Consider the following 22,457-nt stretch of genomic DNA (forward strand, 5'->3'; position numbering starts at 1 on the left):
ATGAAAGCACTGACCTTTTTTTTCTGTGGCTTCTCATTTCAGTACACATAATTTGGTAAAGCACTTATTGTAATTTAGCTCAGGTTGGAACGGACCTCGAAAAATCCTCTCTTCTTTAGCACCCTGATCACTTGACTTTAAAATCTCCATGATGGGGACTCCACTAAGGCCCTGGGACATTGATTGTTTTCACTGTAAAAAATTCCTCTTGTACATCAAAATGAAATCTCTCTGAGTACAGCTTGTGCCCTTTGCTTGTTGTCCTCTCCATGTGTGTCCTTGTGAAGAGAGAGCATTCATACTTTTTGCAGCTACCTTTTGGGAACTGGAAAACTATGATGAGATTCCCTTGAGACTCCTTTTCTCCAAAGTGAAAAGACCCAACTCGTTAAGTCTTTCCCCACAGAGCAGATTCTCCAGCTCTTTGATCACTTTGTAGCCCTCCTTTGAGCCCTCTCCAATGTCTTTTTTGAAGGGTGCATACCAGGACTGGGCACAGTACTGCAGGTGTGGCCTGACAGGCGCTGACTAGACTGGGATGATCTCGACTGCACCTCTGTTATGCTCCATGGATGCAGCCTAGGATCCAGTTTGCCTTCCTTGCTGCAGCAGCACACTGTGGGCTCATCTTCTCCACCAGGATTTCCAGGTCCCTTTTGCCAAGGCTCCTTCTCAGACAGGTGGATCCTAGCCTGTCCTGGGAACTTTGGCTGTGCCATCCCAGGGACATAACCATGCACTTGTCTTTGTTAAACTTCATATTGTTCTTTCTATCCCACTTTTCCAGCCTGCCCAGCTCTCCTGTAAGATATCCCTTGTGACATGTTCAATGCACCACCATGTTTGGTGCCACCACCAGATTTGGTGAAGATGCTTTCAATCCCACCATCATTTCAATCATCCAGACCATTGAGGAGGATACAGCATGCAGCCCTATAGGGATTGGGTAGGCGGGAATTGCTTCTGAGATCTTGCAGGACCAGAAACTCCCTGGTGTTTGGTAGGTGTGAGCTTCCTCTGAAGTTGATCAAAGGAGGAGGAAGACATTGGTGAGTGAGTAATTAAATGGAAAACTAAGCCAAGAGCCAGCCTCCTTCAGGTAAGCATCAGAATTCAGAGTTTAGTAAAGAAGCCTCTGCAACTGTAAGTCCTGAATCAGCCCTTTGAGTCAGAGGTTCCCACGTGGACTCCAAGAGAGTCAGAGAAGCTGAGCTCTAAATTAGCAGGAGCTGAGTGCCAAACTCAGCCCCTTGCAGGGCTGAGATATATAAAGCTGTGTTTGCTTCTGAGAGAGGCAGTGCCTCTGACCCAGCCTTCTCCTTGGCCTACAAAGGAAATAGCTGAAGCACTGGCTCTCCTGGAATTTCAGTGAGCCTTCTGCATATATCCTCTTTGCCCAAATGGAAGTGTTCTGGGAATGCACAGACTGGGAATGACAGCAGGGTATGCAACCTGCACTGATCCACTGCTGTTTGTACCAGAAGCACTTGAAAATGGTATTTCTTAAAATATTTCAAATTCTCAGTGCTCTTCTCAGATAAACTGTCATCAGGAGAGCCTCTGGTTCTGACTTCTTTAGGAAATGAAGCTTGTGTCTTTGTGCTGGAAAGAAGTCTGTGTATGATAGGTTTGAACCTGGCTTATCTGACCCAAATTGATACATTATTTGCCTGTAAGGAAGCAGGAATCAAGACAAAGTGTTTTTATATAATTTCTCAGAATATTATTGATGTCTATAGTAACTAACTTTCAGATTTTTTCTCTGAAGTGTTTATTCTGTGGTTTCTTTTTTATATATGCAGAATTAGTCTAAAAATCACAGTGCTTCTTCAACCAAAAATCATTTTAAAAATACAGGAGATGATCTAACATGGCAGTCACAGTTTTGATTCAATGGTATATGTTTGTGAATAATAGCTCTGGTAGCACACTGAATGATGTAATAAGAGGAAATTGTTGGTTGATATCTGTGTAATTCAGAACAGAAAAGCCTCTAACTCAGAAGATATCTATAATATTTAGTTCTATTTGATGCTGAGGTGGTAAAATGTGCAACAGACTCACTCAGTGAAAATGGCCTAGATTTCAGAGAAATTACAAAATGAGAAGAAAACAATAGCAAAGGGTTTGGAAGGATGAAGGAAATTGCCTTCACTTATTAATATTTTTTTTTTAAAAAAAAACTAAACACAACAATCTGTTCCGTGTTCTACCTCCATTAAAGAAGGAAATAATTCTATACAGGGTGAGGGAAAGAATAATCATGAGGTTTCTTTAAGACTTTATAGCAAACTACTTAGAAAATGATAGTTGCATATTGAACTTCTGTCATCTTCAGATAAATGCAGACAGCATCATCTTCAACTTATCTCTGCTGAGGTTAACAATGAGCACCTGAGATGCAAATGTTGAGGGCTGGGGTAATAGTTTGAGCTGAAAGAGAAGTTTAAATAACTTTTCAGCTTTGGCAGAACCACCAGACTCATTTACCTCAAGAACAGCAATAAGTATTTAGATCAGTGAAGCAATTCTCAGCCTTGATGGCAACTGGAATGCCTCTTTGCTTCTGGATACTCAGATGTCTCAGTGTCCATACTCTGTTAGGAAGAGATTTGTGCCTTTCCCACTCTGATTTAGCCATAGAAAGTCTTGCATTTGTGTTTTCCACACTCGGTTATAATAAATCTCTCTATTCAGGGTGGAAACACTAATATCAAAAGTTTAAAATTGTTTCCAATGCAGAAAAGACAGCAATGTAAGTTACTGGTGCCACTGCATTTTAGTGATCACCTGGTAAATACTGAATAGAATTCAAAATAGACATCTTGACACTTCTGCAACCCATCTTTTCTAATTAGCTGGATGATGACACTCCTCCAGTAATGATTTACTTTCTGTAATGTCATTGTTTCACCCTCATATATGGGGGACATTTTTTTCTGGCAATTTATCTCCCAGGCCTAGAATTCATTACAATTGCTCACATAATATTAGAAGTTTTGTGTACATATCTGAGAAAAGTCTTAAACAATATGTTTAGAGTTGATGTTGTCTGGGAAGCAGGAAAAAACCTCACTCATTTTTTGTGCAGATGGACATCACTGTGACTGCAGGGGTTTCTAATATTTGATTTCAATATTCATTGGTGAGTTGGTGAAAACAACCCTATTAGACAACTTCAACACAAAAATAGCAGACATGCCTTTTCCTGCTTTATTCATTATCTCAGTAATTTCAACTGTGAAGGGAGCCAACTGCAGACTCCAGGCCATTTGAAAATATAACGCAAAATCCACTTTTATTCAGTGTTTTTCCTTCTATACAAGATATCCATTCTGTATGGTTTATTCTTTTGCTAATTAAAACTTAAATGATCCATCCTACCTCATCAATTCTATAAAAGAGACATTTTTATCATTAAAGATCTGTTAGAATCCTTAGGATTTACTGTTTGTTCTCAAAATTTAACCTCCAATGACAAAAATGCAATAATTTCATTTCCCAGGTCCAATATTTCTATACTGTCATTTATTTAATCCGTATTACCATTTCCTTAAAAATTCAAAGCTTTTCCATCTGACTGCAAAAAGTATTCTTCCCTGTTTTTCTTTTAATTATTTTTGAAATGCAGTTACAATCACATCTATAAAATTGCATATACATGCTGCTGTGTGAGACAGCCAATCCTGTCTCTCATGTATCAGTTTAAAGACATCAGAGACAGTTTTGTTATCAATGCTTATTGTTCCACTGACTTGAGTGGATTTTAGATGAGCTTCATTGTGAGTTTATCTGATGATGGACCTCTGGTGAGGATTAGGCATAACCTAACAGCTACTGCAAATTGCATTTAGCCTTTAGAATTAACCAGACAATAAATAAATCAATGGAGGACTTAGTACAGTGAAGGGTCTCCTCAATGAAAACAATCTGTGCAGGCACAGAGATGGCCATCAGTCAAGCTAAGCTAGGAAAGGCAGGCTTCAGACTAAAGCCCATTTTTTTTTTTCTCTGAGCAGTGAGATTTAAAATTTCTATGGAATAAAAGCAAGACTAACAGCATTCTTGAGAAAGAAAACTGTGGGAATGAGAACATCAATTGTAGGGATGACTGATAAAATTATTTAATTGACACTAACATAAAGATAGATTTAGACAAAAAAGTATGATGGGAAAGTGATGGATTTAGCTTTTCAGTATACAAAGCTTTCTTTTGCATCTGGCTCTAGTAGAGATGAAGAGATCATTTCACTCTAATTTGACAGAAAGGTGCAAGTACTGTGGATGAAAAATCAGAATAAAAGCTGCTGGTTCAAAAACATTTCAAATGCATTTTACAGGAACATCAAAAATAAAATCAGTCAAAGCTCACAGGATTAACACATTTTTGTAATATTTCTTGAATGCAAAATTGGACATATCTTGATATATTCTGTCAGGATTTTTTCAAATAACATAAAAAGAAAACATTTTGTAGCACAATGAAGCTTCATGTTTCAAAATTACTTAGTGGAAGTTAACAGCTGAAAGCTAGGGAATTTCAGTCAAAAGTGCACTATTGACAAGGTAAAGGAAAACAGCACTTTGCAAAAATTCTATTACTATTTTCCATATCTATCTAATCTGAATTGTGAGGATCATGCAATAGCTGAAAGAACACCTTCAGCAAATGATAAAAAGTATCAAATAAAATCTGCAAAGCTGAGTTTCCCATGTATGTACATCAGCATTTAAGAACTGCATAAAATAAGCTTTATCCCAGCAGTTTTTGCTCAGAGACCCAAAGACAAGGTTGGACTATTGACAAAAGAGGGGAGGAAATAGAAATACAGGACACAGCTCCTGCTTCTAGCTTGGGTTACAAACATTATGCTACATTAAAGTAAGAAAAAGTTTGCTTTTAAAGTAGTGAATGATTAATGTGTTGTTCAAAAGTTTGCAGAGACCGTTTGGCAGTTTCTGGAAAAGGAGCTGTAAGTATAATTTATGCTGTGCAACCTCTGTGATGTTCTCATTGAAAAAGAAATGGATTTGAGGGACTTGCAGTGGACAAACTAATTTGTTGTAGAGAAAGTACAATTTGGCAGGGGGAAAAAATGGAATCTCTGCTTTGTAATTCAGTTTTGCACATCCCGATGCCAGCTGTAAGCACAACTAAGATAAGCAAACTGGTGAAACTCCACCGGTTGTAAATGCACAGGCCAGGGCTAGCCCAGTCACTGGAAAGAGCTAAATCCCCTGCTTTTATACATAACCCTGAAAGAAGTGCTGCCTCGATACAGAGCGGCACAGAGTACAGACTTGTAGCAGGTGCTCTCGCTGATGCTGGAGCACGAGTCAAAGGGATTTCAAGCACCGCGGGTGATCCACGGGGAGCTACAGGGCTCGGGAGCAGAGCAGAGCTGGGTGAAGTCCTCTCTGTCCCCAGAGGCCGTGTCCCCACACGCAGGCACGGGTGTCGGGCGCTGCTGAGGGCCGATGTGCATCCCCTTTCCTCGCCCTTGTCCCCCTCGTCCCCCGATCCCGCGGGCTCAGGGCAGGGCTGGCAGCTCCCGGCTGCTTGCGCCCTGCTCCCGAGTACCTCTAATGGATTGCCGCGATCTCTGCCTTTCCCAAAGCGGCGGCTGGCGGGGGGGAGCTGGCCGGGGGAGGCGGGGGGAGGCGGTGGGCGGCTCTCGGCTCCGCCGCTCCGCAGCCCATAAAGCCGGGCAGGACGAGCCCGCCGTGGGACCGGCCACGCCGCGGGAGCGCTGCCAGGGACGGAGCGGAGCGGAGTGGACCGGAGCGCCCCAGCTCAAGGTACCCGGCCCCCGGCCCTTCTCCCGGGGGGAGCTGGGCTGCCCAGCCCAGGCAGAGGGGAGCGGCTTCGCCCCCGCTTCCCTCCCCGTGCCCCGGGGCAGGCAAAGCCTTCACCCCGGTGCGGTTTCTTCCAGATGCAGAGGTGCACCGGTTTCCTGTTTCTGTCTTTAATCCTCTGTGCCACCCTCTCGGAAACACTCGGGCTGGTTTTCTCAGTAAGTATCCGTGCCTCAGCTAGCGAGGAACCGTGACCCTCCCCACGGATACACGCTGCTCTTAGATATAGGGATTGCAAAGGACGCAGCACTCAAACCATTTCGGGCTATAAGCAGTTTGTTTTTGTGGTTTTTTTTTCCTTTTTTTCCTTTTTTTTTTTTTTTTTTTCCAGCTAAGAACTTGTAGATTTTAAATACTAGCTCCATTTAAAAAAAAAATAAAATAAAATAAAATAAATACTATTACTAAGAATGTCTTGCTGCTGGACCAAAATTGAATGGGTGTCCCACCTGCCTCAGGAAAGATGATGTACATATGGACTTCTTTTATGAAGAGGCTGTCATGTATATCCAAGCAATAAAAAGAAGCATTGCTGTCTGCTAAGGTGACTATCAGGTGGTAATATAAACTTCAAGTAAAAAGTGGAAATTTCTGCCTTCACGGTGTGATTTGCAGTCATTGTTTATGTGGTGTGAAACTGTCAAACCACATGGATGTCAATAGCAACACTATAGACTTAGGGAGGGAGGGGGCAAGAGCTCACCATGAATATTTACTTCAGTATGATTGGAGTAATTTTTAAAATATTTTTTCTTGATTTTGAGCCTTCAGAAGACTCTTTCTGCTAAGAGAATGTCCTTCCGAGTGTAGGTCGTGCAATAACATACTTGTTTTTTTTTTCTTTAAGGCAAAAGACAAAAGGGGTTGGACTTTGAATAGTGCTGGTTATCTACTTGGGCCACGTAAGTGAAGCACTTTTTTTGTTTCATTATTTCAAAATGCAAAAATTGTGTTATTCACTTCTCTGAATACAGCAATTTTTCTAAACCTGCAAGACTGAAGAAGCTCATTTGGGAAAACACTTGTTCAGATGTTTGTTACATGCCTATCACAGACCTGATCTGTCTTAGGCAACAGCTGCTCTTTTCTAAAGAAGTGTGATGGGAGGCCTTATGTCCAGAAACACATCTGCTCACATTTTGTGCTTCTGAACTGTAATTTTCATATGACAAATACGTCACCACCAGAAGTGTTAAAAAAATCTTACAGCATCTTAGATGTCAAGGGCAGAATGACAAAATGTGGCATTTGGCACTTTTCCATGTATTTCAGATTTCACCTTTAAATCTTTTTTGGAAACTTTCACTACTGGAGTTTATTATATGACTTTTTTTTTTTTTAAATTAAAGCAAAATAAATTGAAACAGTAACTTGCAAACTCAAGACTGTTAACTGTTCACTATGTGAAAAATAAATATACAAGGTGTTCAAAATACAGGGGTACTGGTTTATAGGTGGAGATAACAAATGCAATTTGTAAGTAAAGTAATGCAGAACTAAGCTCAAATATTTGTTCTTTTACCATTAATTCTTGTGAATGTGGTAAAATCCATCACCAATGTTTCTATATTTTCAGTGTCGCAGTAACACATAGACAAATACTACACATACTCTGACACTCTTCATTCTTTTTAGCTAACAACAAGGATACATTAAAAAAAAAAACAAACCAAGTTTAATGCATCTTAAGCGTGTTAACTGATTCTGTAAGTATCTGGTAGTATAGAAAGCAGATCTAAGCAAATAGGAAAAAATATTGTGGAGAAATGTGCTTGTCAAAAACTCGTATTTTGTATCCAAGACTGGATAATAGGAATCATCCTTTGTTGCAGGTGATATTGGTCAGCTTTTACTGATAAAGGAAATGCCCATTGCAAGGGGGGAGAAGAGGCACCAGGGGCATGTAAGATAGTTTCTGAAGGTTATTCCTGTAAACTATCTGCAGCTTTCTTTTAAGCACACTCACCAGCAATACTCCCTTAAAGACAGAGGAAAGAGTAGTAAGAACAGCTTCCCAGTTTACATGCAGGTATACCCTTACATTTTTTCTCTACAACATCTGAATGCAGTAATAGCTTCAGCAAGTATGTAGCACAAGACTGTCTCTGGAATTTAAAAAAATCATAAGCACAAATTTAGAAGAAAGGTTATTGTATTTAATAACACATTTACTTCTTGTGATATGTCAAAACTGCCCAGCATGATATTTTCACTGAAATCCATGAAGAGCAAGGATATAGCATTATAGGAAAGCATATAGGAAAGGTTTTTGCTAAGTCAATTAACTCCTCTGATTTTTAATTTATTTATCAGATGCAGTAGATAACCACAGATCTTTTAATGACAAGAATGGTTTCACTGGTAAACGTGAAATACCGCCTGGTGAGGATATTACAGCAGGTAATGAAAATCTGGAAACCAGCATTTTTTATTTGTTGCTTATGTTAAGTAATTTATTTACTATTGAACTGACTACTTGGATACAAAACTATTTTTGCATTTTAACAGAAATCCTAATAAACATATGAAAGGAAGAAAAATGACATTTGGCCATTCAGTGTGATCTTTGTGTGGTCATAGATTACAACATCTAAGTGATTAGGAAAATGTATCATAATTTTGTTGCTTTAAATGTGTAATAGATCATATTTCTTTGAAAAAAAAACTTCATTTTTTTTTTCTCTTTTCATATGTTCAAGTAAGTATTTCAAGTAAGTATTTCAGCCACTCCAGAGTTAAATTGTTTTTTGGCAAAGGAGAGCATCCATAAAGGCATCTTTCAGTCATGCAGGCTATGGAAAATACAAAGTTTCAGTATTTCCTATGACTAAGCAAGGTGGATTATCTTCATTAAAAGATTGAGAACCTGGTCACAACTGAAGCCAAAATGCTTAGATGTTGCATGTGTCAGAATTTAATAAATGGGAATGAAAAGGGTGCAGCTTTGTTCTAGATTTTTCATCCAGAGGTGAACCTCTAAAATGTACGTCTAGACTCCTTTTATGTAGAGAAGCTGACAATTTTCAGGCTTTATGTTGAACACCTATTTCAGGATAAGGTGCAGAAACTTCTAAAAAAACCTGTTTTATCTCCTGAGGAGAAACTAAACCTGCTGTAAATATCTAAAGTGAGCTGGGATGAATTCATCCTTAGGCTGATAAAAGTGACCACAGTACTTAACCAGTACATTTATCACTGCACTGATGGGGGCAACACAAAGGTTTTGGAGCCTATTTTAAATTCACCCAGAACAGTGCAAATGTCATTAGCACTAAATAAGTTCATAAATAAAGGACATGTGCTTGGTTACAATCTCATACATGCAAACTTCATAAAGAGAAGAGAAACAATACATTTCTTAATTGTTTGCACTCTCTGAAGGACTGTCAGTTCAGTTCTGGTACACAGTTACAGAGTGGGGGTTTATGTGTGGTATTTTTTTGGTGCTGTGCTTTGGTTTTGTTTGTTGGTTTTCAAGGGAAAAATAAACCGAACCCTGCTGTCTCAAATGCCAGTGTTAATATATGGCCAGTCAAAAACAGTGTAAAAGTAAGGGATTTGTAATCCAGCAGTAGAGATCACACTGCAGCACGTTGCCATTTGTCCCTATACCAGGTTCCTGATGGGAATATGAACTTACGGATTTGTGGAACTCTCTTGCTGGGTACTGTTGAGGCTCCACAATTGCAGATAAATCCAACCAAACTTGTCAGAATGAGACTTCAAAATTATACAGCTGTCTCTGCTATGAACTTCATTTTCTTCTGTCACCAAGTGGTTCTTTGAAGCTGAAGTTTATTACAGAGTTCCTACCCAAAGGAGATTTAAATATATATATATAGAATGCATAAGAAATGCATAAGGCAATCAGTATATTATTTTAATTGAAAATGAAGTATTTCTCCTGATTATTTGCAAAAGTCCCTTAAAACTGGCAATATATGCACATATTATTTATTAATGTAAAATAGTTCATGAGAAGGACTGCGCTCTCCTTGAAGGAATGCTGCAAAATGCATAAGCTCTCCAGATAACCCAGTAAAAATTGCAAGCTGTATTAGGGGCTAAACACTAGATCCAGGGAAAAAACCCACAACAAAACTACAACCATCTATGAGCATAATTAGTGAAATCTTCAAGTTACAAGATCATAATGGTTTGTTTACTGAGATCTGTGTTATCCACTATGCAGAATTAAGGTCAATAGCAGAGCAATACAATATTTCCAAGTGACTGAAGAAAAATATTTATCCAATAAATATCACATGGATAATAAAATCTGGGTAAAAATGTTAATATCCATAAATAATATCAATATTAATAAAAATATTAATGAAATAATATCAATAATAATAACAAAAATCCATAACAGGTTAGGTGGGAATGAAAGTTAAGGAAAAATTCAAATAAAAGAGTATTATTAATGCAAATAATAATAATAATAACATCTTTGTGTGAGTTCAAAGACTGGAAGACAAGATTTTTAGGTGCAAGCCTATTAAATGCATTCTTAAAGGCTTATTCCTCTTGTACCAGAAACCTTTGTGTCCCTTGCAACCCTCATCAATGTTTTTAATTTGTGCTACAGAGCTCAGTCTGCCTTCTGACCCATCTGATAATGTTTTCAGTGATGAAATAATGTACTGTTGGTTCTGGCACCCACTTCTGTGTGCAGAGAATTAAAAATCTTGGGAAAATTACTTACCATTTGTTCTAAATAGAGGGAAGTTCTCTATCCTCCTAAAAACAGTAAGGTGTCTTCCTGCAACCCCCTGCTGATTTTATTTTTTCCTCTCTAACAGATGCAGAAAGCATCCTTCCTAAAAGTGCAATAACAAGCACCCATTAGGCTATTGAAATAACATCAAAAATCTATTTCATAAGCTTGAAGATAAGTGTGTTGGATTAGATACCTATGTAAAAACAGCTTTCTGGACTTAGAAAAACACCCAGGCCCAAATTTTGGGCTACAAACCACTTCTACATCATTTGAAAGCTTATTTGGAATGAAGTCAGACTACATGAATGAACTTCTAACTGTTCTGTAAAGCTGATGAATTTGGTTGCTAAATTTGAAATTTAACCTTTCCCTGCAGGCTCAGGTGGACACAAGGGATAGAGTTGGAACAGAGGATAACTCTCTAGTACAACAGATCTCATAAGGCCTAGAGACCACAACCATTGAGGTGTCACAGCAGCTGTTATGCAGCAATGGCATACAAAGCTGGTTGATTTTGATTCTGAGAATTGCAATTACCTACCTTATAGGGGCTTTGCCCTTCCATGAAATGGTTTTCCACCAAGAATTTTAAGGAAAATGGAATTTCAGATAGTTTTGGGGTTTTTTCCCCTCCTCAGGTACTCATAAACTTAGCTGCAGTATCTCATGTGATGTATCTTTGAACCACATTGAGTAACAACCAGCTTGTTTTACAGGGAACCTTGGAAGACCCGTGGCTGATGAAAACATTGTGCGCACAGTAATTGAATTTTTGACTTACTTGCATCTGAAAGGTGAGTGAATACCTTTCAATCTTTCACAATTTTTGGTAGGAAATTTACTGAGGAGATAGGACTATCCCTAAATGTACACATCTGCTGCAGATCTGAGTTGCAAGACTTGGAACAGCACCTCTGGGATCTCTCACACAGTGCAGGTGACCCTGAAAATTTGCAGCTCAGCAAAGATCTGATGCAGCACAGTTCTGATACCATCCCACCACTTGTTAGTGACAAAAGAAACACATCTCCCTCTTTTTGCACGTATTCTACAATAAAGTTGCATGACAAAATTGCAACAACACGCAGCTGAATGTTGGCCAACAGCTCAGAGTGCACTGAAGTGAAAGCTCTGTGCAGCCCCAGAGTTGTGACAAGAGTTGTAATGCTGAGCTTACAGCTGATCCTGCAAGAATGCTAACTTTACTGTGGAATCCAGTGAAGAAGAAATTCATCTGCTTTTGGGTTTTCATCAGTTTTACTTTAAAAAATCCCAAACAACACAATGTTCAGCTTTTAAAAACCTCTTCAGCTATTCCAAAACTGTCTACAAAATGTATCAATAATACATAGTTGCAAAGAAACCAACAGGTAGAAAAAAATTATTCTACTGCAAATGTTTGAGGATTTTTTTCTGTCTCAAAAAGGAGACAATTCAATAAATCAGTAATTTCTATATTCTTACTTTTGCATACAACAAATTATAAGCAACTTTGTGGCTAGTATATGCTATGGACCTGAGTGTACATTTGTGTTTTAATTTCATTATTGAAAGAGACTTTCAACAGATTCATTTTCTGCATACCTGGGATGTTTTTACTCATTGTTTTCTGAATTATTTGTATCCACCCAAGGAACATAATTCTCATTACTGAAAATGTGAACCCAGTGTTTAGTGAATTGAATTTGCATTTGATAACAAAACCTCTTTATAGCTCTTTTATAACCTGAAATAACTCAAATACATATTTAAAGTAGATTATTTGCATATATATTTACTGTGGACAAAGTAGTAGTTTGTTTGTTGTACCACTGTGAAGAAAGAGCCCAGAACACTCCTTTACTCTGCTAGGAAGTAAAATCAATATTTGGACACAGCAAAAAGGGTGTAAAAGGTAAGCTCAAGCACACACCCTCTGCATAGCCTAAAAGCTGCTAAATCAGACAAGAAAATAAAAAGCATCTCACAGATATACAAAGTACTTCTTCCCTGGAACAAATGATCTAAAAAGGCTCCCTTCTTAGGATGGGGATGACAAACAATTGTTTTTATTCACAAAAGGTGGTGGTACTACCATGTCCTCATGAAAAACAAAAAATGAATCTCCAGATCTGGCTTTTCCAGACACAGTTCCTGTATTCTCAGCTTGCAACAGACACAGAATGTTATCACATTATCTCTTAACAATATTTATTGGAAAGGCTAAGTACAAACTCTCACACAAACCCAGAACTGTAAATTAAGCAGGTGGAAACCGTATTTTTTAGTGACAGAAATAATTTAACATATTTGCTTGTATGAAACTTTACTACATTAAATACATGGGTTTAGATGTGTTCCTTGGTGGAGGAAGGGGGAAAAACCCCACTCATGTGGCTCAGTTTCAGATAATAGTTATTCAGATTAGATATACATTTTAATCTGCAAGAAAAAGGCAGTATTTTTACTAAGAAGTACCTTGGTAATAACTAGAAGTGGCCTTCATCTCTTTCTCTTGGAAAATATTCCCTCCAGCTTTAAGTGCTTCTCATAATGAGCAACATGTAGGATGGCAGCTGTAATTAGATAATATTAAGTCTTATGAGATCCTGGGATCCAGCAATATCAATTGACATAATAAAATTAATATAATTGCTGTTCTGTCACTGCTGTTTCTAAAATGTTGAAATTGCATCAGGAAGATATTATTGACATTCAAAAGAAAAAAACTCAGTATTTTATAAATTAAAATATGAAAAGTTCAAAGATGTGTTTCTTATAGTTGAGAAAAGTATTAAAAAATTATATTACTGAAACTGGATTTCATTACTTACTTGCTAAGATAAATATGCATACTTATATATGTGTTAATAATCTTTTTTTTTCCTGTTTGCAGAGATGGGAGCACTTGACAAGCTACCTACACCAGAGGAAATGAACCAGTCTTGAAGAATGCATTTTTATTTTGTTGCAGTGTAGATTTAGACTGAATTCTAAACAAAAGACCAAAATGACCTGAAGTTAAGAAGTATGGTTTGCATTTATCTGATAAATAGTAAACAGTCTTCTGCCCTCTGGTTGGTTTGTTGGATTCTTTTTTGCTTTTTCTTTTCCTTCCCTCCCTCTCCTGCAATGTCACAGTGTATAATTTTGCTTTGGTAAAATTTTTCTGTAGGTAAATGAGAAAATAAAAATAAAGAGCAACTAAGTTGTTTCATTTTAAGATTATGTACATACCAGCACACAGTGCATGCATCATCTACAAAGCCTGGGGTAAATTGTAAGATTATACTGCATCTATACTCTCTATATTAGAGTATATACTCTAATCTGCATATTAGAACAAAAGAAAACATATATATATAACATATATATTGGGTACTTTAAATAACAGAAAAATAGCAGTGCCTTCTGCCATGCAGAATCATTTTAAGTCACAGATCTGTCTATACTTCTGTGCTTCAAGGAAACATTACTTCCTGTGCATATTTTCATAGACATGAAATAAACTCTTGTTGATAATAAATTTCACATTATTTACCTGTGCTACACTGGCCCATTGGCTGGAGCATACCTTGAGGCAATGCAAATTTAAGTGTTCTGTGCAGGTTTACACAAATCTTACATGTAGAACTCCCATGGCATTGAGAGCACTGGGGCTGCACTCCTAAATGAAGAAAAGCTTCTGGCTGATGCAAGATTAAAAATATACTTCATGATATGCTTTATTCTGAGTCTAGCAAAGCACTTGGATCCATGTTTAATCCATGCAGAGCAGCTTTGATGTACTGGACCAGGATGTGAGGTCTGCACACAATAAATGTCAGATCAAGACTGAGGAAAGGTCTGAGAGGACACAGAGCCTTAGAAAGGTTTTCATATTCAGATGACTTTCAGCCTCTGCACAGTGCAATGAAATATCATCCTTTCAAAATGCTGATGTGCACTGGAGTGCACAGACTGACAGAAATTTTGCAGACCTTTATTATCTCATCTGTTTTCCACTCTTAGCATAGCAGAATTCTAAAAGCCAAGCCACTGGTGTGTGCTTTGCCCACACCCATCCAACCCACCTTGTCATTCAGGCTGTGCTCTTCCTGTGATAATCACTCAGCCTCTGATCTAATGCCTGATATTTTCACTTTCCAAAGTGTGAAAATACACTTTACATCAGATCCAGTGAGCTTCTGAGCAAACCTTTCACATTATGTTTTACTGGGTTTCTTTTTGGCTTTTAAGAGTAAGGAAAAAAGTATACACTGCTAATATGCATGCTGTTAGTTCAACATTATTTGGCAGATAGATGGGCTTCCCAAAATGTGAAAAAAAGAATAGTGTGAAATTTAACCTCTGTACATTAGTACAGCTCAGTAAGCCCAAACTCTCATTTCCACTAAAAATGTCCACACTTCTCACATAACCTTGTAGGAGAGCTCACTAAAATCAAGAGGTTTTCTTTTCATTGGCTTCCATGGACTTTGGTTCATTGACTGTTAAAATCCAGGATCTGTTTGGAGAACTCAGTAGCAAACCATCTCTGGCAATCAACCATCAGCAGAGTCTGTGGTCAAATAAAAGGAACTTCATTTTAGCATTGAATTTCTTTCATTTTCAAAAAGGATAAGAAATTAGAAATAATAGGACAGAATTAGAAAACAGCAATAACATTGATCAAATTAGCATACCTTCAGCTCCTTAGAGTTGGAATCTTCCTGTTAGTATTATTAGAATAGTTATTCAAAATTCTGAAATTTGAGATTATTTGAAATAGTGGAAATCTCTTAGGATCAGGAAGGTTTACAGCAGTGTCTGAACAGGGAGGCTCACAAGGTTTTACATTGTGCTGCACTATTATATGTATATATTATAGAAACCAGATTGTTATAAACTAATTACCAAAAGCAATCCACATACTTTCATTTAATAATTTCTGCATTCAAACACATATTGATAATATTCTGAAATAGAGACAGGTAAAATTTTCAGCTTGTTTCTTCACCCTTGTAATGCCTCTAAGCTTTGCAAATATGGAGGGGGCACACCACAGTAAGGGACCATTCTTCTGGATCAATTTTGCAATTTCAGGAACATTATTATTTTATTAATATTCATTTTATTTAAAGTCTGTCTTAAATCACTTCATCTCAAACATAAGTTCTGCAAATATTCGGAATAACATCTCCATAAACAACCTCTTGGACAAACACCTGATAAAAATGTCCAATATCCTTTAATCCACAATTTGAAAACATGATGTTTCAATGGGGCAAATGGACAATAAAATAATGTGGCATTTCAGTAGAAAATAATAATAAAAAAAACCCTTTTCCATCACATTATATCATCTATTGCTTGTTTGCATATATTCTATTCCACTATTGTGTAGGATTAGCTCAAACTTATATTTACACTACAGACAAAAGCCAAAGCAAAAACCAAAACCCACAAAAGCAGACAAAAAAGGGAAACCTTTCTTGTAATGTTTGCCAGTGATATGAAATTACCCTTCATGCAAATTTAACTCTGACAATGAACAGAAGGCTTGCATGATGCTGGATGACTGGACAATAAAATGGAAGATGAGATTAAATGCTGATGCAAGCAAATTATGTGCGCAGAGAAAAGCAGCTCTAATTTTACATAGGCGTACTCATGCTCCAAATTATGCCTGGGAATTTAACTCAGACTCATTGTACACAGTCCTCTAAAAACGTTTTTTTAAACCTCAACAGTGGATAGAAAGCCAAGGCGAATACTAGGAATTCCAGTGAAAATATACCGTTCCCAATTTTGATACCAACAGCAGTTCTGGGAAGTTCACTGAAGAGAAAAAAAAATCACTGTTGGGCCAGAAAAGCCATAGAGAAAAGTGACAAATATTTTTACAGTTATTTTCATACACAGAGGAACTAAATAGGTGGGAGATGAGATTCTTAAATGTTGTGCTAAAAGTGCTTTTTCTTGTAACCCAAGATACAATGATGATAAAATTATTAAGTAACACTTTTAAACTCCCTGCCCAGGAAAACCCCGAAGGCCTTTTCTATACATCTCCTGATGAAATTGTGGCACAGGGCTTTGTGGAAGCCACAGGTTCTGAAACAGTTATATTCATGGAAGAAAAGTCCTTCAAGGTCCTAATGTTTAATTAAATTGTCTTCAGACCAAACTGGGGACGTGAGAGCACAGAGCGATAAAACTACCCTTAGAATCTGATCCAGGGATTAATTAAACAAGACTCCTTCAGCTGCACAGTGTTTGATGCCAGTTTACAACAGAAACTTGAAAATCACATATATTTGGCTAAAAATTCTGGAGAAATACTGAATTCTGAGCACTACTAATAACAAAAAAAACTATCATTTTATAGAGTGTTCCACCTACCTTCCAGGTAGTCTCATTAAAACTTGTTTAAATGCAAATCAGCTCAGCATAAAAGGGGGAATTCTGGTGGCACAGCTGGCACAGGAGAGTCTATTCCAACCAGGATGCCATTAGGGATCTGACAGGATACATGTATTTTCCCACCTGTCTACTCATGTGAAGGTCAGACTGCAACACTACCATAGAAAAATTAGATAGGACTCAGAGAGTCCTCTGAGGATCAAACATCTGAGGATGTTTGAGGGGGCTTGGTATTGGGTTTGACAGAATCCTGCTGCCAGGTTTAATGCTACCACGGTTCAAAGTACAGCTCTTTTTGCCTGAGGTCATAGGGGAGCTTGGTGTGAGTCTGTTTGCAAAAGATTCTGATACATCCCTAAGTGCTCTTTTGTATTTCCAAAGAGATGAGGAGATATGATACGAGACAGAGTTTGAAGAAACACATTAGTATCTCCCAAAAAAAGTATGGCAAAAGCATTTTAAAATTATTTCAGGGTATGTGACACAAAATGGTAGCAAGTTGGAGAAGTATTTTGTAGCTTGCTCAGAATGCAGATTACCTCAGGAGTTTTCTAAATTTAAAAGGGTTAAAAGAAAGTTTAGACTCCAGTGTTATTAGGAGAAAAAATTTTCACCAATTCACAGAGTACATTAATGGTGCAGTACTTCTGTCACTATTTTGTGTTCTATCAATTGTTTTTGAATAAATGCAAATAATAATTCTGGTATCTAGTTGTATGAGGATTGAGCGTGACCCAGCCATAGAAAACTGCACCTCACTGATCCCTTTAGTACTCAGATCCAGTAGCTGGTTATACAAATATCAAGTTGTTAAGATTTTTAATACCTCAGAGCACTGGACATTTGTCAATGCATGTGCCACACTCAGAACCTCCCAGAGATGAGCTGTGAAAAGCCAGAATTGAACCAAATTTTATCTCCTTGGTTGTAAAGGAGCAAAAACTTTATCAAAAAACTTATTCCTTAAAACATTATCAAATTCCCTTGCAATTCTACTTATTCATTTCTAATTTAATTGATCTCCACAGAATTTTTTCTAATTCAGTGTATATAAATCATAGAGCCTTTCTGGATGCTAGGAGACATGAGTCTCATACAGAATGTCTGCCTGAGCAGAAATTCTAAAATACCTGCTGCCATTCAGATTGGATTTTTTTACAGTTTCTAAAATAAATGTTGCCTATTTATCACTTACCAACACATATATAATTAAAGCAGAATGCCACGCTTCTATAATTTCCCCTTCAAAATGTTCACAAGATCATGCATTTCCTTGAAATTATTCTATTCTATTAAAAATAACTTTATTGGAAAATAACTGATCAGATTTATAAATGCTATGGCTATTATTTACATTTATCAATATTAAAGGTAGCATTTCTTGACAAAAACGAAAACCGATGCTTCAATTATTTACATCAATGTAAGTTTCTATGTCATATCTTTAGGAGTACTTTCCTTACTATTTATTCTGATAACAGTGTAGGGGAATCACACCCTGCTTCCCTAAGATCTTTCTGCTATTTGATAATGTTACCTGATTCTGCTTCAACTTCTGATCTAAAAGGTAGCAGATATAGGAATCATTAGCTCTCTGATAGTTTTGATATTTATTGTTCTCTGCAGCAATTAAAATACAACTTAAAGTATTCCCCAAAGGTTTCTGTGAGAATTTGATTTATCCCCTCTGCAAATCAGAGTTTGAGGACACTTGTATTGAGTATCTGCTGCTAGGGCTCTCCATGGGCACTCTGGGCTCTGGAACTGAAGAGGGCAGTTCTGAAAAATGAAGATTTGAATCTGCTCCCTGCTAGCAGAGCACGGGTGCTGGCTCTGAATCCAGGGTGACCTTTGAAATGAGACATTTGGATTTCCTTCTTCAAATCAAGCAGAATGAACCCAGGCCCTAAGGCTCAGAGAACCAGTAGAAGCAGACAGGAGAAATAACCACGTTTTTACAGCTAAATGTTACATGTTTCTACCACTTTTCAAAACATGGTTTTGCAAATTATGCCTGCTTGGCTTTCCTGCTGATTACCCACTTAGCTACTGTTTAAAAATAAAGCTCATCAAATACAACATACAAGGGCTAAATCCTGACCTATGAAACAAACTGCAGTGGTACTGTTGACCTTGAAAGTGCATTTACTTATATCAGCTAAGGTTCGACTTTATCCAGTCCAGCAATGTTATTAAGAGAAATTAATTTTAACAAATCTCAGATCTTACATAGAAAATACAATTTCAGAAATAAAACCATAGTCACCCTTATTCCATCAACAATACTCCTCCTTTCCACCTGCTGCAAAGCATGTTGTTCATTAATTCCTACTGTCACTTTGTGCCATCAAGACCATCTACTGATTCTAGCCATTAAAGAAATTATACTCTGTGTATTATTTAGAAGGATCCCTACAGCTGTGAAATTTTATTTAATTTATGTAGTTCAAACTATATAACACGTTTCTCCCCAAAATGTTTACATTTTCCTTTGCCATCTAGTCCATTTTTGTTTGTATTCCTTTTGCAGTGCACATTATAGACAGTATTTTATTGTTCACCAGAGCCTTCAAACATCTGTTTAATTAGACATAATAGTTTTATAATGTTAATCATAATTTTGATATTCTTTTCCTCATTCTAGCTATGTTTTAGCATAAAAGATAGTAATTACCAAAAATTAATATTTGTGATAGTGTTGATAAGCCAGATATTTTTGACTAGATAAAGGGAAGAAGATGTAACTTGTTTTTTCCTTCTATCATCTGCAGTAGTTGTTAAGCATAAGCATTATTCTTCACCTCAGCCAGACAGAAAGGAGGTTTTCCTTTGTGGGGGAAAGCCCCAATATTTTTTACCACACTACCTTTTGTGAATTCATTGTGGAGTCACATCTGTTAACAGACTTGGGATACATTCTTCAGAAGAATTAAAGCAATAAAGGATTTTAATCCTTTGTTTTCAAGAATGATTTGAGAACTTTTTTTTGGAGCTGTTATTTTGAGATGCAGAAACACACTTGATTGAATCTAGACTATGCAAGGAAGTCAAGTTTTAAATTACGAACAAGATTTGAAATTTTAATTATTTATATTTTGCAACATGAACCATTATTAAAGCAAGAACTTATGTGCTCTTAGAAATCCAACTTTAAACACATCTTAATCTTAGGATGCCAAAATAAATCCTCTCTTTAGGTGGAAGCATGGAGAACACTATTAACTCATGCCATCAAAGTTTTGTCTGTGCTACTATTGGTTTACCTATTTCTCAGCAAAAACGTGATGTTATCCTGCAAATAAAATGAACTCACCAACATCTCAAGGCCAAAAAGCTGTCAGGAAGGTGTCCAGGCAGGTGCACAGCAGTGTGGGTGCAGATTCTGGGCCAGCACAGGGCACCCTGTCCTGGCAGCAGCAGCTGGTCAGGTGTGGCTGTGCTGTGCCTGGGCCCCCACACCTGACAGCAGCCTGGATGAGGCAGCCATCACCTCAATCTCCTCTGAAATATTATAAGACTTTGGCACCACAGTGCTAAAAATTGTGCTAGAAAATTGTGCTAGGGACTTGCAGCACCTTCTGAAAACCTTATCTTTATGCTACCCAGCCTGGGAAAATTTTTTGTAGGACTTTCAATTCCTGTTTAGGATTAATAATCCCAAAATTACATAAAAAGCTGAATCTATAGCTTGCAGTAAGAAGGTCCTTCCTTTAGAAGATGGAAGGTATGAATTGAAAGATGAACACTGAATATACATACATGTATATACATACATGAAAAGAGCCAGAATCTCTTTGTGCAGAATCTTTCTTCATTACCTGGTATTAAGGCACTTCCCTTCTGAGCTCCCTGGTGCCGTTTTCCAGCAAAATCACAGCCAGAGGGGACAGGTACACTATATTCCTGGGCTCATTTTCTTTTCAGTTGTGCCTTTTCTACCAAGCACTTATTTTGCTGACCATGAACATGGGAATAATTTTTCCTTTTGCTGTTACTAAACCAGTATGTTTCAGGGGAGTTACTATGTCCTGTCTCTGAAACCTTTTGAACTTTTTTTCCAAAGGTAAAAAACCACAACTTACTAAACTTTGGAGAAAACATGGTAAGAGTTTCCAGAAGAAAAGGTTCAGCTATTTGGAAGATCAAGGTTTACAGCTTTCTTTGGTTGCTTTTCCCTTTGATTTAAAATATTATGTACAACATGTTAGGGCTGTTTGTTCTTAATGCTTTAGTTCTCTAGTTTTTGTGCATGCAGGTGAAAGCAAAGATGAAGCAGAGAAGGCTGACAATTTAGAAGGCTGCAATATACTCCAGCACTATTCTTCTGAGTGAAACAGATGGCTTAAATAGCCACAAGGTGGTAATAGTGCTCTTCATGGAAAAGCTCAGGCGTGTTTAGCAGAGCAGGGTTAGCTCTACAGAGATGTCTGATTTGCTAAGAATGATAATTACAAAGAGCAGAAGTGCTTTTGGAAATGAGGAAGTGAAAACTTCTAGCAGAACACCACGTGCTGGCTAAGAGAAAAATGCCCTGGCTCAGGGAAATGAGAGAAATGTCCTGTCACACTGACAGTAAACTGTGATTTAAAAAATGTTCCTGCAGTAGCATGACAAACATTAAGAGCATCATGGGAATAAAGGCAGGTGATAAAACCCACAAGAGTCCTTCAGTGGCTGTCTGGGTAAATTGCCAAGGTTTTAGTGAGAAATAAAGGGGAAAAAAACCACTCATAAGTTTTGCATTAGAAATAAGTAAACTTATAGCTCTTCTGGTTTGAGCTGAGGTATAGTTGGTTTTGTTCACAGTGGCTAATATGAGGCTGTTTTGGATTTCTGCTGAACAAAACAGAATGTAGAGCTGTTTTTGTTATTGCTGAGCAGGACTTACACATTTCAGTACTTAAAAGCACAAGAAAAAAATCCTATATATATAAAATACATATTTATTTATATACATTTGTTTTATGTAAAGCAAACCTATTGATTTAGAGAGTAATAAATTTGGATACTTGGGCTTGTAGACAGTGTATCAGTCCCAGGCATAAACTAATTGTCTGATCATTCACATAAACCAACAGAAACATTGCTGATTTAGAACTGTTCTAAAACATAGCATATGTCTGTGAACTCCAAGGAATACCCTAGTGTTAAAGTTACATAAAAAAAAAAAAAAATCCAGATGATGGATGAGTGCTATATTCATGCAGAATAAAGACTATGACACATGCAAAGTGACACTTCAATTTCTGATCACACAGCTCAGCAATTACTATGTGGGCAAGCAATTTCATTACAAGGTTTTACTTACTCTAAGATGATACTTGAAGAACATTATTGCAATGCAATTTAAAATTTATTTCACATCATTTCACAAAGGAACTGTAATTCTTCTTGTGTCCCACTTAAACTGTGCTAGCTATGGCAGACTTTACAGCACAGTGTTCTACACAGGCTGGAACAAAAGGAAAATTATGAATTTAAATTTTACCATCACTTC

At 37.3% G+C, this 22,457-nt stretch overlaps 1 protein-coding gene across 1 annotated transcript; it reads left to right on the forward strand.

Moving 5' to 3' along the window:
• The first annotated feature begins 5,711 nt into the window (after positions 1-5,711).
• Positions 5,712-13,763, forward strand: GAL (galanin and GMAP prepropeptide). The gene is made up of 6 exons (XM_058829765.1): positions 5,712-5,799; positions 5,934-6,014; positions 6,704-6,758; positions 8,170-8,256; positions 11,293-11,370; positions 13,452-13,763. Exons 2-6 carry the CDS (start codon positions 5,934-5,936, stop codon positions 13,502-13,504), a joined length of 354 nt encoding a protein of 117 aa, XP_058685748.1. The 5' UTR covers positions 5,712-5,799; the 3' UTR covers positions 13,505-13,763.
• The last annotated feature ends 8,694 nt before the right edge of the window (positions 13,764-22,457 follow it).

Source organism: Poecile atricapillus, chromosome 1 (genome assembly GCF_030490865.1).
Source record: "Poecile atricapillus isolate bPoeAtr1 chromosome 1, bPoeAtr1.hap1, whole genome shotgun sequence".
In the NCBI taxonomy this organism is placed as follows: Eukaryota; Metazoa; Chordata; class Aves; order Passeriformes; family Paridae; genus Poecile; species Poecile atricapillus.

Coding starts and splice junctions, on each gene's coding strand:
- GAL (XM_058829765.1), top strand. CDS start 5,934: ATGCAGAGGTGCACCGGTTTCCTGTTTCTGTCTTTAATCCTCTGTGCC. Junction 6,015..6,703: donor CACTCGGGCTGGTTTTCTCA/GTAAGTATCCGT, acceptor TTTTTCTTTAAG/GCAAAAGACAAAAGGGGTTG. Junction 11,371..13,451: donor GACTTACTTGCATCTGAAAG/GTGAGTGAATAC, acceptor TCCTGTTTGCAG/AGATGGGAGCACTTGACAAG.